The sequence below is a fragment of the Malania oleifera genome, chromosome 6 (assembly GCF_029873635.1).
Source record: "Malania oleifera isolate guangnan ecotype guangnan chromosome 6, ASM2987363v1, whole genome shotgun sequence".
NCBI classification, from domain to species: Eukaryota; Viridiplantae; Streptophyta; class Magnoliopsida; order Santalales; family Ximeniaceae; genus Malania; species Malania oleifera.
The window spans coordinates 112028961-112045153 of NC_080422.1; the positions used below are offsets into that span (position 1 = coordinate 112028961).

The window sequence follows — 16193 nt, forward strand, 5'->3', positions numbered from 1 at the left end:
TCCCATCAAGGGAGAGAGACGCATAACAGAGTAAATATCACAGAGCATGTAGAGAGTATTCAAAAGATGTAATGTCGCCCTACTCAACCGTCAAGGTTGTTGTAGATTGGTGGAGTGCATCAATCCATGAAATGGAAATTTGATCCCCAAACAAGGTGTCATGTGTATGCTTGTTCTCTTGTGTTTATGTTCTTGATTGAGCTCAACTACAACATCATTCATTGTAATTCAAGAGATCAAACTCGGCCCTCCTAAGTTGTAGTTGATGTCGAACCTTTTTTTTAATCATGATTTATCTTGCATACTTTTATCTTTCATGGAAATTAGTTGTAATGTGAGCATTGTTATCTTTGCATATAGTTTTTAGGCTCGTACTTTATAATATAAGTTATTCTAATATAGAAAAGTATGTGCTTAATGGTTAATTTAATCTAGACAATCATGTTTTGTAATCCTACATGAAAGCTTGATATTGTGATAGTGAAAAATTCAATTGCTGCTCCTGTGGACGTAGGCAGAACCATGCAAATCTTGTGTCTTTGATTATTACTTTCATTGATTTTCTTTGTGAGTGCGTGCTTGTTTTGTATTGTTCATCGTTAAGTGCTTGAATTGCTTGTTCCACGATTGTTTCGAATTTGTGTTGAGATTTTTCACTTGCATCAACATTTAGAAAAGTCATTAGCTAATTAAAACCAAGATAATCTAATCTAAAATTTATCTAAATAAAATTTGTATTTGTTTTTTTTTTTTTGAAAATATTCTTAAATTTTTGTTATTATGTATTATTATAAATTTATTCTTATTGATATTTATATGAGTGCATGAAATTGTATATTTCTTGTAGTCAGCTTTAAATTCAAATTCCAACAATTTATTTGTTTCGAATAAAAAATTTTCAAAAAAAATGGTAAGAATTGAAAGACATATCTGCAGTCCAACATCTCCAATTAACCACTATATTCCTAGTTTTATGTGAGTACACCTCTGACTTTTTTCACAAGGCCAAAAATAAATATCCCAAGTTCCAAAAATAAGGAATAGAGAGAAGATATGGGTGAGTTGTCTCTTAATATGAATTTTATAAATTAATTGTACAAAAATTTGAATAAAATATGTATAGAATAGCATTATGCTCTTTTCAAATTCTCACAAATTTAAATTTTGGAATATAAATTGGTGGTCGTCTAATCAAATGTTTGGCAGCTGATGGGATGGACGCACCAGCACCACCCCCTTTAACTAATGTGTGTGGAACAAAGATGCCCAACTGTCCAACACTTTGGCGTGCAAGACAACGCGAGGAAAAGCCAAAAAAATAAAAATGTCACAATCCATTTCCCTTGCAATTGGATTTGGGCATGCGCTAGGTTCGAGAGCTTGCATGCTCTGCTCAATCCAATCCAGTCCAAGCTGGGTGTTGCTTTCAGTATCAGAGGGTTCAGGTTTGTCTACTTGACGCGGAGCACGATTTAACATTCTCCAATGCAAGAAATATATATATATATATATATATATATATATATATTTATATGAAGAAGCAGATGCATGTGGACAGACAAGATGAGCCTTTGGCGATATATAAATATATATATATATATAATAAACGTGAATATGGTCCATGTGGGGTTGATCTGAAATGTTCGTCAACCCCTAAAGAAAAGGGCTGGCGCAGCATAGGTAAGCCCACCGCCAACCTCATCCGCTGTTGAAGGATCAATTTGAAAATTCAACTCAATAGGAATAGGGTCGGTGAAGAAAGAATAAGATCAAAAGGGGCGGCAGTAGAAAGTTCAAGGAACTGGCCCCGTCATCCGCTCAGATTTTGTTGCCAACATAATAATCGCACCATTGACTGCTGGCCAACCCAACAGCAGATGCGACCATTGGGAGAAAATCAGATTTAGACCTTTGAAACAATTGCTACGGTTGAGAATGTTTGTTGACAAATATTCAATCTTCTTCTACAAATGAGAAATTAAACAAAGGGGAAAAAAGCACGACATTATTGAGTAGGCAAACACTGCCATACAAGGAGGGGGAAAAGAAACGAAGAGAAAAACTCTAGGAATAAAAAATAATAATAATAAAAAAGCCTGTTATGTTCTTCCCAAAATCTAAAACAATGACAATTATTCATCGCGCAAAAACCTTCCACTTGCGCCAACCCGGTTGTTTTTCCATCTTACTCGACAGCCAGGGGAACAGATTCAGCCTGAATTGAAAGACATTACACAAGAATGGAAGCGGTCAATTATTTGTTTTGGGGGTTATTCAGCTGATTATGATTAAAATCCATATATCTATATATGTTCTTTATGTGGGCATGAGAATCAAATCAACAGCTTACCAATTTGCGATACTTGAGGGCGTAGAACATTTCAAGATAGCGACGAGCCTCACGGCGATCAAGGTTTGACACATACTTCCAAAATCCGTAAACCCCAGCCAATGTCAAGAGCCTCTCTGAGTAAATTTGCCACGTATATCTGCAAAATGAAGCAAAGGAGGAGGAAAACAACTTAGATTGATTAAACTCATAAAAAAGGGGGGTGGGATGAGAAATAACTCCCTCTCCCTTGCACACGCGCACACTCAGAAGCAAAAGCCATTTAATTGTCGCTTACTTCTCATGAATGCGCTTCAATCCTCCATTTGAAATGTTATCCCAATGTGTTGGGTCCTCCTTGCATTTCTGGAAGAAGTTGACGAGGAGCTCAGCTGCCCGATCACCGTGGTAAGGATCAATATGGAAACCAGACTTCCCATGCACTATTATCTCAGCAGGGCCACCGTGACAAGTTGCAAATGTTGGCAACCCACAGGTCATGGCCTCAACAACAGTTAATCCAAAAGCCTCATAAAATGCAGGTTGCACAAAAGCACCCTTGGTGTCTGCAATGTATCGGTAGAGTTCTCCATTCCTCACCCGGTTCATCTGGGATGAAATCCACCTGAACTGACCATTCAACTTGTAGGTTTCTATGAGCCCATGCATCTTCTTCATCTCCTCTCTCTCTTCCAAGTCCTTCGACTCCTTCCTGCGATCCCCAGCTACCACCACAAGATTCACCAACTCCCGAAGCTGGGCATTCTTGCCATACCACTCTACAAGTCCAGTCATGTTCTTCACACGGTCTAACCTCGCCATTGAAAAGATAATTGGCTTGTTCCGGTCTTTGAGCACACATCTGTTTGGCAACCATGTCTCAGTGGACCAAACAACACAATGCAAGAAAGAAAAAAAAAAAATTCAAGTGGTGGACAAGAAAGAACTTACAGATGTTCTTCATTCTCAGCATCACTGAAAAGAAGCTGCTCAATTTCTGGGTGGAGGGCAGTTAGTCGCCTCTTCTCATCAGTGTAGGGGAAATAGATAGACATGTCTGCCCCTGGGGAGACAATGTTGAACTTGGGATCGAAGACATCAATCCCATGAACAACTCGATAGAGCCCAGGGAGGGTGAAAGCTGTGTGACTCTCGTACTGACCGACAGTGTCCTTGCTGGAAAATTTGAAGGAATAACTAATTTAAATTCTCAAAAGAAGCACAAATTGATCAGAAGGACGATTATAAGATGTAAATACCAAAAACACTACCTTCCAGCAATCTCTTGGAATGTGCTGGTAATAATAAAATCAGTATGGTTCATAGCAAAAAGGTCAGCTGTAAACTGGCATGAGAAGTGGTACTTATCCTCAAAATTTTTCCAGTAGATGTCAGAATCTGGGTACTTCGTTTTCTCAAGGGCATGAGCAATGGTGCACTGCAGAGTTGCGCAATATTAAAAAAAAAAAAGCATAAAGAATTTCCAGAGACACAAAAATAAACAGTCAAAACTAGCGGAAATCACTTTTAACATACTACATCACAAGACAAACCTGTGTAACTCCTAATTTATGTGCAAGTAAAGAGGCTACAATGTTTCCATCACTGTAATTGCCGATGATCAGATCCGGTTTGCCCTGCAGCTCTCCAGCAACTTCATTGGCAACATCCTAAAACAGAATCACCCTTTAGGTTCTAGCCAGAAGCCAAAATAGAAGCCGAAGAAGGCTGAGGAAAATCAGATGTTTTACCTCAGTGAAAGTCTCAAGGTATGGCCATACTTCAAATCTTGAGATCCATTGACGGACCATGCCCTTCTCAGTTCTAAAGGGAACTCGAAGTATATAGGCATGCTCCGTTCCGAAAACCTTTTCTAACCGCTGGTTGCAAGTAGTTCCCACTGCATCAGGGAGCAGCCGAGTCACCTACACATGATGACAAAAGCATAAAAACTGGGAACAAATTCACGTTAACGCAACACTATTAACAAGCTTCGCACAAAAATTCCAGCAAAGCTTACTATTAAGATTCGAGGGGTGATATCAAGGCCTTGTTGCTTTATACGTTGAAGCATCTCACTTTCCAGGGCACGAACTTGATCCAAAATATAAACAACCTGCAGAAGTTGGCCCAATAAGTTAAATTTAGAGGCATTTTTTCCATGAAAGAGCTATGAGATTGGGGTGGGTTGGTTCTTCATTAGAGTGCACACCTGGCCACCAGTATCGGGGTAGCCCAGAACATTAGCTTGGGCAAAGTAACCGTGAGGAGAAAGAATAACGACATTGAAAACCATTGGAATTCTCCCGAGAAATGTCTCAAGAGTGCATGGATCAGGAGCCTCCAGAAGATCCAGAAGCAGATGGATCATCTCCAACACACGCTCAGCAGTATCACCCCACCCCCTCTCCAAACCAATCTCTTGGAACTTGTGGTCAAATTCAGAGTATGGCGTATCCGGAGCGTGTGCAGACAAATACTCTTCTGCCTTTCTCAAAACAGATTGAAGAGAATTTAGGTTCTGTATTCTATCATTCAGCATCATTGCCTACACAAGGGCATAACAAACAAGGTCATCAAATTCCGTCTCTAAATTTATGGCTAAAACTCTCATAATGAACTAGAATACATAGGGAGAAATCGAGACGTTTGATCTATAATGTTTTCAAATACGCAGATCCTTGAAATGCCTATTCATTTGTACATTACAGAAGCAGCAAACAAAGCTGCAACATTCACTGATGGAAGAATGCAATCAAAACTTCATGGCAGAAAGTGAAATTCAATGTTCAAGTTTTGTTATGCATTACTAGCTTTACTGGTTCTTCTGTCAGTACTCTTACCATAAAGAAGAAAGCATAACAACGATAACAAAACATAAAATTAGAGTTAAGGCAACGAGTTTACCTTTCCCTTGTGGTTGTGGGCTCGGAGAAAATCAAGAAGCGGATGCATGCTTTCCTTGTCATGGAACATTTTTGCAGACAGGTGTCGGTTGAGAAACTCAACACCATTCCCAATTGATTTAGAGAGAGTCGGCTTAGGGAAAGAAGCAGTGAATGGCTCAAAATCCAACTCCAGCACAAAGTTGCCATTGGAACTGCATCAAATCAACCAATGGAACTACATCGGATCAACCAAAACAGATGAAAAAAAAAAAAGCCCGACAGAAGAAATTACTACTACACAGAAAAAACACGAAGATCTGAGAAATATATGTACCTTCCATCTACAAGTTCTTCTTTGAAATGTAAATACTCAGCCACCCGCAACTGCTCAACAACGAGTGCCTTAATGTTCACACGAATATATTCCCAAACACCAGGCCGTGGACGGACTGCAAGTGCAACCCATGGAGGCAAAACAATAGCTTCCTAACAAATTCATACTCAAGATTAAAAGTTGGGCAAGGGGTGATTTAGAGAGATAAAAAGCAAAAAAAATGTTGAGCATCAAATTCCTAACATTCTTACCTGTGTGGATCTTAAGACTTCTCCAAATGCACCTTCAGTCAATTTCTGCCTCTCCCCTTTGGGAATTGCTTCAAGCTCGGCTAGAAGATGATGGGGCTGTAAAATCCCTTTTCCATGGCTTTCAATTCTAAAATAACCACAAAAAAGTTTTCGTGAGCAAACTTATCATGCCTAGCTAACAAGGGAACTAGACAATGATGAGCAGTTACTGTGTTCTCTATGTTAAGCGGATCAAGATGGATGGTTCAAATTTAAGGAACTTTAGATTGAGTAACTCTAGAGATGTACTGTTTCCGTGCTTAATGATGAATGGCAGCATCAGTTCAGTACCTGGCAAGAAGCATTAGTATTTCATTGCGATGATCAAACAGAGTTTCATCCAGACGCTCACGGAGGCTGTGAACACGAGTCAGAGCACGTTCTGCCATGGCTTCTCTGCGAATTCTTAGCTAAGTCTCAGAAAAGCTTCAAGCACAAGCACAAAAAGAAAAATGTTAAAATCAATGGATCTGAGCTATCCAAACCTCTACTTTAAAAAGGGGATGGGAGAATGAACAGGGTCAAATTTGATGTCGATAAGATTACCAATTTTCTTGGATAAAAGAAGAAAGTTTGTGTAAGACTGATACATCATCTAGAAGGGCAAAATTTTCAACATCTACCACCCCATGCAATGTAAATATATTAATATTAAATATAATTTATAGTTGAATTCGACTTTGGCAATGGATCACGCTTATTAGAAATATTATAAGATCTGCTGAACTTTGACAGGCAGAAATTACAGTACAAACGAACCTCAGCACAGAATCAAGGTTCACGAAAAAATAAAAAAAACAAACAAAGGAAAGAAAAACAGGAGGAGAAAGTTCAGAACATTCTCAACAAGAAAATTGAAGATGAACAGGATGACGAAACACATTCAGACAAAACAGGTTGTAAGGGAAACATGATCAGAAAAAACGGCGCCCCCAAAGGAAGAAAACTAGTCAAAACGAAGAAAATAGCCAAACCCAGTCCTGATCTGCGCGTTATAAAGAGTGCAATGTTAGCGCCTACAGACAAGGCAACCAGATCGTGTTTGATTCATCATTTACATGAACAAATGGTCGATTTCTAGAACTTTCTATGGATGAAAGCAAATGACATCCTGTGATCATCCCACTAAGAACCTCATGAACATGAAGAAGAAGAAGAAGAAGAAGTCCAAACTTACAGAGATTTTTTAAAAACAGGGCAGAGAAGATGGATCTAAAAAAGATGGTCACTACGGATATTTAAACAGAACCACCGCAACAACTCACACTGTGAAAAGGGTAAAATCCAGAGGAACTCAGAATTCACATACTTTGGGATGCGAATTAAGGGAAGTGAAAAATAGGGATGGATGCGGGTAGAATGGATCAGGAGTCAGGACATTTCTGTATAAAGACGTACAGACATTGGCTTGTGTCGGAAGCGGTCTATGGATAAGGAAGGATACATATGACTTTGGAGTTTGGTTGAGAGGTGGGGCCTTATATTAATCTGGTGCAGGTAGAGACGTATGATCGATGAACAAGGAACAGGGGAGGAAGAAGAAATGAAGAATGTCTATTGGATAATGGGGGGAAGGGTTGGTGGGTTGGTGGGGGAATGCTGCCATCCATCACCAACCATGTGCTTTGCATTGCGTTCAGGCCTAACTCTCCAATCGTACTCTCGGGGTGTCAAGTGTGTCTAGTGCTAGTGTTAGATCCACTTACAGAAGCTTAACATATTTATATATATACACATAGCTCGTGTGCGTGTGCAGTAGCAGTGGGAGTAGTAGTAAAGATTATAATAAAAAAGAAAATGGAAGAAATGGTTAACGAAGAAGATGGATAGAAAGTATACGGGGGGTGGGGGCGTAGCAGTGTAGCTGTGTCTTCTTAATTAAACTAATTATTAAAGTGAGCTAGAAATTAATTAAGAAACTGGGGATCAAAAGTTGAAACATGCATGAAGCGTGAAAGATACATAGATATAGACATATGGATGCATCGATCGTCGACGACAGATTTTACCTTTGGCAGAGGTGGGGGGGCGGGGGGGGGTGTTGAAGAAGAAGAAGAAGATGGAAGGGCAGGGGGTGTACACAGACAAGCCACAGTGGTATAAATTAGTTAAATAATTAAGTAATGATAATAAAGAAAGCGAAATAAAGAACAGAGTCGATCGATCTTCAAAGATGAACGGAGGATGTGAAGAGAGGTAGGATGGAAGCTAGGTACTTATAAGACCCCACGGCCAGCTTTGCTTACCTTCCCAGGAAGAAGAAGAAGAAGAAGAAGAAGAAAAAGAAAAAGAAGCTGCAGAAGAGTGGTATTTGTGCCTGGACAAAACCAGCACCGCCCTTCCTGTGGTTTCACCAAAATCCAGTAGTCTTCTTTTACCAAAACCGCTTTCCCTCCACCTCCTCTGTATCCCATCTTCCTATTAATTATTTTATTATTATTTTCCTCTCATTTTCATTTCCACCCTGCTTTTTTCTTTTTCTTCTTCCTCCACCTCCTCTCCCTTTTTTCAAAATAATAATAATAATAATAATATATTTTGTTATTTTTTAGAATATGTATAAAAATGTTAGCAGTCCTCTGGTTCTGCTGGGTTCGGTTTTATTCGACCAATCCCAATCCTCCCTTTGTCTTTTCCACTCTCTTTCCTTTATTTTTTCATTATTATTATTATAGTAATTCCATGGGTCAACGTTTTCGTGATGACTTTTTTTTTCGCCTGTTTTTTTTTTTTTCAAAAAGGTAAAAAGGAATATTATTTTTTTTGTTTCGTGGCGAGCGGGGGGAGGGGGAGGGGGTGGCGAGAAGAGAAGTCGTGGAGGTGGCCCCGTGGCGTGAAATGGGGAAAGACAGGATGGGATGGGGATGGCTCCCACTCCCGGCTCGGCTGCCGGAGGTACGGAAGGGTCACTCCCACTTTCAACAATTTCAATTCTTAATATTTCATGCTCCATTTAATTACCAAAAAAAAAAAATTCATTCTACTTTAAAAATTAAAAATAATAATTTATAACAAATACTGATAATTCTATGAATTTTTAAAAAAAAAAAAACAAAACAAAACACCATCTCCCAAAATTAAATGTGTCCTAATTTTTTTTAAAAAAATATTAATAAATTTAATTAATTATATAAAGCTTATTCTAATAATTTTTTAAGGATTAAAAACGTGTAAATTAATTTTTGTATGTGCCAGTCAACATTATGCTTGTTTCTATATAATAATTATATTGCTTTTTTAACCTTGCCAAGTCATTCAAAGTCCTAAGGATAAGAATTAGACTATGGTATCACGTGATAATTTTTTTTTTTTGAAGGGTTAATAATGAATTTTAATTTCATTTTCACATTATTGAAATTATTTTTTAATATACGAATCATTCTCTCATATTTTAAAAATTCTATTAATCTTTCCTAAGATTTTAAAAATATCATAAATCTCTTGCGAGATTTTTCAAAACAACATAAATCTCCCTTCAAAAACTTATTTTTTTAAATTAGAAGAAAAAATTTGTGTTTTCTTAATAAATTTCAACAAAAGTCCTAAAAATTTTTAAACTTTTTTAAAAAGTTAATATATTGTTATTAAATGGCAGGACCAGCCAATATCTTTTGTTCATAATAATATGGTATATATTAAACCTAAACAACTAAAGTTATAAATTTGCAATTAATATATGACCACATTCCATAATTAAAAAAAAATTAAGATTCTGAATGTAAAGTCTTTAAATATATTGCTATACTTTAGATTTTGATTTGGATGACTTTGACTAAATTTGAATATAATTTTATATTATATTTTATTTAAATTCAATATAATTTTAAATTTGAAGATTATCCAAATATAAAATAGTTTATTTAGAATTTTAGACATTTAATTAAATTTAAATATTGAAGATTTGGGATGAACAAGCGAGTCCTAATTGGTGACAGCTGTGTGGGTCCCCAGGTATATGCTCCCTTTATTTATTTATTTATTTTATATTAATAATTATAATTATTTAATTAATGCATTTGAGGATAGTAATCAATACTGACAAGGTTCAAGTTTAGAGAAAAGATAAATAAATTTCAACTTGAAAATAGATTTTTAATCCTAAATTTTTTAATTAAATTATTAAAATTTAATTAACAAATAAATTAATTAATGAGTAGTTGTAATTAAGTTAATCCTGTGTAGGTGTGGCAGAGCATACAGGTGGGCGAAATCCATTGGCCAGCGGTTGCTGTTTTCTTCTTCTTCTTCTCTCTTATTTATTTACCTGAGGGAGTACACAGGAATTTCTCAAAACAGCCCTAACCACCTAACAACCCACGTGCCTCCCCCGTGCTATCCTCAAACTTAACGACAGCTGCCTTTTAAAAAAATATATATTTTGTTATTTAATTATATAATATATAAAATAGGGTAGCTCAGAGTCCACGTCAAAACCAAGAAGCTGAGAATGGGTAAATTCGGGAGGGAGAGACAGTTGGACAAATTCCATTGGCGCTGCGTTAATAAATGTTTTAATTAATTATTATTTATGTATATTTTATAAAATTTATGATGACATAAAAAGATTTAGAATATATTTTAAATAACTGTATGATTGAATAGTTTTGTGAATATATGAAAATTCCATTAATTTGTTTATGAAAAAATAGATTAAAAATTTTAATATTTTTATTAGATAAAAGATAAATATTTTCAATGCACTGAATTGAATCTACAAAAATCACTAATTGATACTCCGAATATTGGTTTTTCTTTTTGTAAATTTTATGGAAAGGGAACTTTTTTATGAACCTTTTTATTTATTCTAAAAAATAAAAAAGTTAAGCATGATTTGCTTGTATTTTTTTTTTTTTTTTATTACGCATCGGGTTTTCACGTGTCTGTTTTACGGTCCACATGACTAATCTTGCGCCCCTTGAAGTCAATCCCACAACTCCAAAGGGAGGTAAATTTCAGGAATCCAGGGGCGGAAACGAACTCGGGAGGGTTTGAACACCTGACCTCGTGAGAGGCACTCCCGCAGCGCGCACTACCACCTGAACTACACCCTGGGAATGATTTGCTTGTATTGTCTAGTGTATAAATTGTTATTGTTTTATTGGGTTAATTTATGAATGATGTGGTAGATTTGATCTACCTAATAATTTCTCTTAATAAAAAAGCGAGGATGTGTAATTTAATTAAACCTCTAATAAAAAACATATTACCCCCCCCCCCCCCAACATGACCTCAATGCAAATATGCAAGGTAGTCCGACCTTTGGATCATGGGAGAATCGATAGAAGAAAGACATCATGAACTTGGACTAGTTTGGTGGGTGGTTAGATTAGACTGGACTTGAAGCCTCGTGGTTCATATTTCAATCCTTGGCATGTATACAACCACAACCAATAAATTTAATAATCACACAACAAAATTTGTGAGGCCCACGCATCTCATGTTGTTTTTTCTTAAATTTAATGTTCTCCTTTCCATGTGACCCACCATGTACCAATTGCATGCATTTGTAGATGATAGATAGTGCATGCAGGTGCTTCGATCTAGTGAATGATGGTGATCGTAACATATCGAAACGCCATGCATTCAAAGCACTATGTGACTCTTTTACTTCTTTGTCATGAATGTTTCTTTGAAACATATCGCAATTTAGGAGTTTTAATCAAAGAAGAGAATCATTCAGAAAACATAGTCTATCATAAAACAAACCTCAATCGATCTAAAGATCATTGAAGTGATTTGATGACTTTTCAAATATGGACTTGATCCACCCACCTGTTTATCATAGTACTCAATCCTTTATTGCTCTTCAATTGTTGATAACAACAAGAAGTGCCACCACCAACCCAAAACCTTTACTTTTGAATGAAAGAGAGGGAAGGGAACTTGGTTTCGGTATTTTTTTTACTTGCATGCCACTTGTTAAGGACCATGTAAGTTACAACAATGGTGGATAACATACCTATAACAACCCCAAAAATAATATGCATGGAAATGTAAATAATAATAATAATAATTAATTAATTAATTAATTAATATAATATAATATATTAATATAATGTAATATAATATTATAGGAAGGAAAAATCTTGAAGCAGAGGAGCCTACACAAGCTCCGTCTCTCTCTTTCTCTCTCTCTCTCTCCTTGATTTTTTTGGTCAAACGGGCGTCGATAGAAAAACGGAAGATACCCCTGGGTTCCATTCTCCGCTATCGACATTTTAACCAGAATGTATTTGTCGTAGGAGCGATGTAGGCACCACTCCTAGGGGTAAGGTAACCTCTCTCTCTCTCTCTCTCTCCCCTCAATTTCTCCTTAAATCTTTAGCCAAATCAACGATCGGACACCACCATGGGGTCATAGCTCCGATCCTCGTCATTTTAATCAGAACAGATTTTTAATTTGGGTTTCCTAAACACCACTTCAAGGCTAGGGTAGGATAGTGAAATTATATACGTTACTTATTTTTAAAGTTTAATTAGTATTGAGGGTGTGTGAGTCTAGAAAATATTAAAATAATTATTATTCTGGGAATTAAATTGATTGATTTGGGGGAAATGTGATGTAACGACCCGAAAAATAATGGTATTTAAATAATAAAATAGAAAGAAAAATGAAAACAGGAACGGAAGGAGGCAGCCGACTTCGTCGATGAACACAGGGGCTTCGTCAACGAGGGTTCTTTAGGATCTCGTCGACGAAGTTCCGTCTCGTCGACGAGAAGATACCGAGAGAGGATTTTTGGAAACTTGAAATTCGTCGACGAGGTGACGTGGCTCGTTGACGAGTCTCGTAGTATAAATAGGGTTAAACGTGATTTTTCAGTACATTTTCCTGCACAGAACTTCTCTCTCTCTCTCTCTCTCTCTCTCTCTCTCTCTCTCTCTCTCTCTCTCTCATCCTTCGATTTCTCCTCCTTCTCTTTAAGTTTTTGGGCCAAATTTCCGTCGGTTCGATGATCTAAAGCCATCACGACGCTCCTGAGAAAGTTCCCTGCAAGTCTGCCGGAGGGGATCGTTGGTAGGCCTGAGTTGGAAAACATCCCAAATCTAGGGTAAGACTTTCTACTCAATATTTGCCTATTTGACAATTGTAGGAAGTGTTGTACGCGTAGAAATATTGAACATTAGTTCTGGGAAATGTTGTTTTCAGGGTGTTGAACAGGAAACCCTGGGGGTGTAGGAGTGTTGATTTAGGGGTTTTTCAAGACACAGGTAAAGGGATAAACTAAGTTAGTATTTTATGAAAAATATGTATATTGTTATAGCATTTTATTTCAGGAAAATAAATATATTTATATAAATGCTTTATATTTGGGAAATATTACTAAAAATGATGGTATGTTAATTATATGAAAAACTTATTTAGTGTGGTATGAGTAGAAATTTTATTGAAAAATTGTTTTCTGGGAATGTGTTAATGATACGGATTTTAATAATGAAAAATCGGCGTATGGGCCGATATTTTGATATATTTGCCGACGTACGGGCCGAGTTATGTGTAGTAATCTTAAAATAATAATAATAATAATAATAATAATAATTTTATAAAAAAATTAATTAATTAAAAAATTAAATTAAATTAAAGTTTTTTTAAAAATTATTAATTAATTAATTAATAATTACTAATTAAATTATATAATAAAATAATAATAATAATAATTTAATATTATTATACATATATATATATATATATATATATATATATATGATATACATAACCTTAAGGAAGTAACTTTCTAAGAATTAAAAAAAAAATAGCAGCGCAGGACGTCCCCCTCTCCTCGTCTCCTCTCTCCCAATCTCCTCCATCTCGTCTCCGTTTTTCAGTCGATCGAAAATCCAAAAATACCATTGGGCTCTACTCGTCGCCACCGACATTTCTACTAGAGCGGATCTGTCGTGGGAGCGATGTAGGCATATCTCCTGGGGTAAGACCAAATCTCAAACTTACCTCAAATTCTCTTAAACTATAAGCCCCATTAACGAATGGAAATTCCAGGAGACTCATGGGAAGATTTTTTACAATCTAGCCGGAGCGGGTTTTCCAATTGGAGCTCCGAGGTATCAATCCTAAATCGGGGGTAAGTTTAATAATTTAAACTTTTATTAGGCCATTTAGAGTATTCAAAACTTAGGAAAATTTTAGGAAAAGTTACTCTAAAAATTATGACGAATAATGTAGTAACTGGAAAAAATAAAATTTTTAAAAAATAATAATAATAAAATAATGAAATAATAAAATAATAAAATAAAATTAATTAATTAAATTAACAAGTAAAATGAATAGTATGATAAGGAAAAAATATATATATATATGTGTGTGTGTGTGTGTGTGTGTATATATATATATATATATATGTGTGTGTATATATATATAAAGTTGTACAAACTTCTCCAAGAAGCTTTGTTTTAATTAGTAGTTATTATGATATTAATATATATATATATATAATTGTACAAACTTCTCCAGGAAGCTTGATTTAATTTTGGACAATCCAATTGGAATTGGATTTCTTGCGCCAGTGCTCTCTCTCTCTCTCTCTCTCTCTCTCCTCTCTCTCTCTCTCTTCTACGACTCTCTCTCTCTCTCTCTCTCTCTCTTCGATTTTGGGCCAGTTTTACATCGGATCGACAAATCGAAGCCACCACGACGCTCCTAGCGAAGTTCTCTGCAAATCTGCCGGAGCAGATTGTTGGAGAAAGCAATTTGGAAATCATCTCTAAGTTAAGGTAAGACTTTTTAAAACAAATTTGAAGTTATGACAGTTGAGAAAAGTGTTATACGCATTGAAATATTAAAGTTTAATACTAGGAGTTTTCGTTTCCAGGGGTGTTGATTGGGAACGTTGGGAATCATCCCTAAGTTGAGGTAAGACTTTTTAAGCCAAATTTGACTTTGTGGCTGTTATAGAAAATATTGTACGTACGAAAATACTGAAGTTTAATACTAGGAATTTTTGGTTTCAGGGTATTGGTTAGGAAATCTTACGGGAGTTAGACTAGATTGTTTTGGGGGTTTTCTCAGTAGTTAGGTAAGGGGATAAACTAAACTAATTTTGTTTTGAGAAAATGCTTGTATATATATATTTAGCATCTGATTTACGGAAAATAAATAAATAAATATATATATATATGTTATATTTGCAAAATACTGTGAAAATGATCGTATGATTGAATATGTGAAAATCCGTTTGTGTGGCATGAGTAAAAATGTTGTGAAATACTGTTTTCTGGGAATGTGGATGATATGAATTTTTATGATGGAAAATTGGTGTACGGGCCGAGATTTTTATATGATTTTCCAGCGTACGGGCCGTGCTATGTGACTGTGATTTGCTGGCGTACGGGCCGTGCTATGTGGATGTGATTTGCCAGTGTACGGGTTGTGCTATGATTTGCCGGCGTACGAGCTGAGCTATGATAAAATGTGTAATTCCGGCGTACGAGCCGATGATTTTCATGAAATATGTATATGTGAAAAATGATATGATTGATTTGATCATTATTGATATGAGATATTCATGTATCACGATTTTAGTATATGTATATGATATTAGAACCTGGTTGGTTTGGTCTAGGCTAGCACTTGCACGGTACTGTTGCTATGTGTCCATGGTCTCGTGATCATGATATTTGTGTTAACGCCGCTGTACGGAGTGGTATGAGATTGGATGGTCGATGTGGTTTATAAAAAGTGTGTTGATCGCCCCTAGTGTATGGACCAGGTCTGGCAGACCCATCGGACCTACAAACTACTATTTGACTTGATAGTGGTTGGCCAACCATTGTCAGGTCCCGCCTTCGGGCCACACAACCCAGTCATGTGGGGTAATACATGACAACAGCCAGCTAACCTACCAAGAATGTTTTATGTTATTATTATTATGAGATGAAATATGATTATGAAAAATGCAGTATGTTCTGCCATGTTTTGATGGTATATGTATGTTTTCCCAGATTTGATAAACAATACTGAACATGTTATGTATGATATATGTTAAACACAGAATACTCATGTTGCCACACACTAGTATTAGTTTATTTCCCTTACTGAAAGGTGTCTTATTCCTAAATCTTATTAACTTTTCAGGGACCCCATATAAGAGAGTGGGAAAAGCCCTGCTAAACTAGTGCTGTGTATCTGCCCTTTTGAAGGGTAAGTTTTGTAGGGACAGTTAGATTTTTGGGGAAATGTCCTTAGGTCTTATTTTTGAGATGTATATATGGAAATATGGTGGTTGTAGTGGCTCTGGTATTTGTCGTAAAATGATGGATGTTTTGTATTTACAATATTGTGAATATATATATTTCTTGCTGCTTAGGCTTCCAATTGTGTTCTGATGTATCCCTGG

The 16193-nt window shown here is 36.2% G+C and overlaps 1 protein-coding gene across 9 annotated transcripts; it reads right to left on the bottom strand.

Moving 5' to 3' along the window:
• Positions 1 to 1902: 1902 nt before the first annotated feature.
• LOC131157276 (sucrose synthase) lies at positions 1903 to 8329 on the bottom strand. 9 transcript variants are annotated; one of them, XM_058111295.1, is made up of 14 exons: positions 8088 to 8329; positions 6133 to 6267; positions 5803 to 5929; positions 5552 to 5703; positions 5237 to 5429; positions 4542 to 4877; positions 4350 to 4445; positions 4081 to 4254; positions 3883 to 3999; positions 3601 to 3767; positions 3281 to 3505; positions 2628 to 3191; positions 2351 to 2489; positions 1903 to 2215 (listed from the first exon to the last, which is right to left on the bottom strand). In XM_058111295.1, exons 2-14 carry the CDS (start codon positions 6228 to 6230, stop codon positions 2186 to 2188), a joined length of 2418 nt encoding a protein of 805 aa, XP_057967278.1. In that variant the 5' UTR covers positions 6231 to 6267; positions 8088 to 8329; the 3' UTR covers positions 1903 to 2185. The 9 variants fall into 9 exon arrangements, with proteins under 9 accessions (XP_057967278.1, XP_057967271.1, XP_057967272.1 ...); XM_058111288.1 differs by having other exon boundaries at positions 7851 to 8159; XM_058111289.1 differs by having other exon boundaries at positions 6388 to 8130.
• Between the last annotated feature and the right edge of the window lie 7864 nt (positions 8330 to 16193).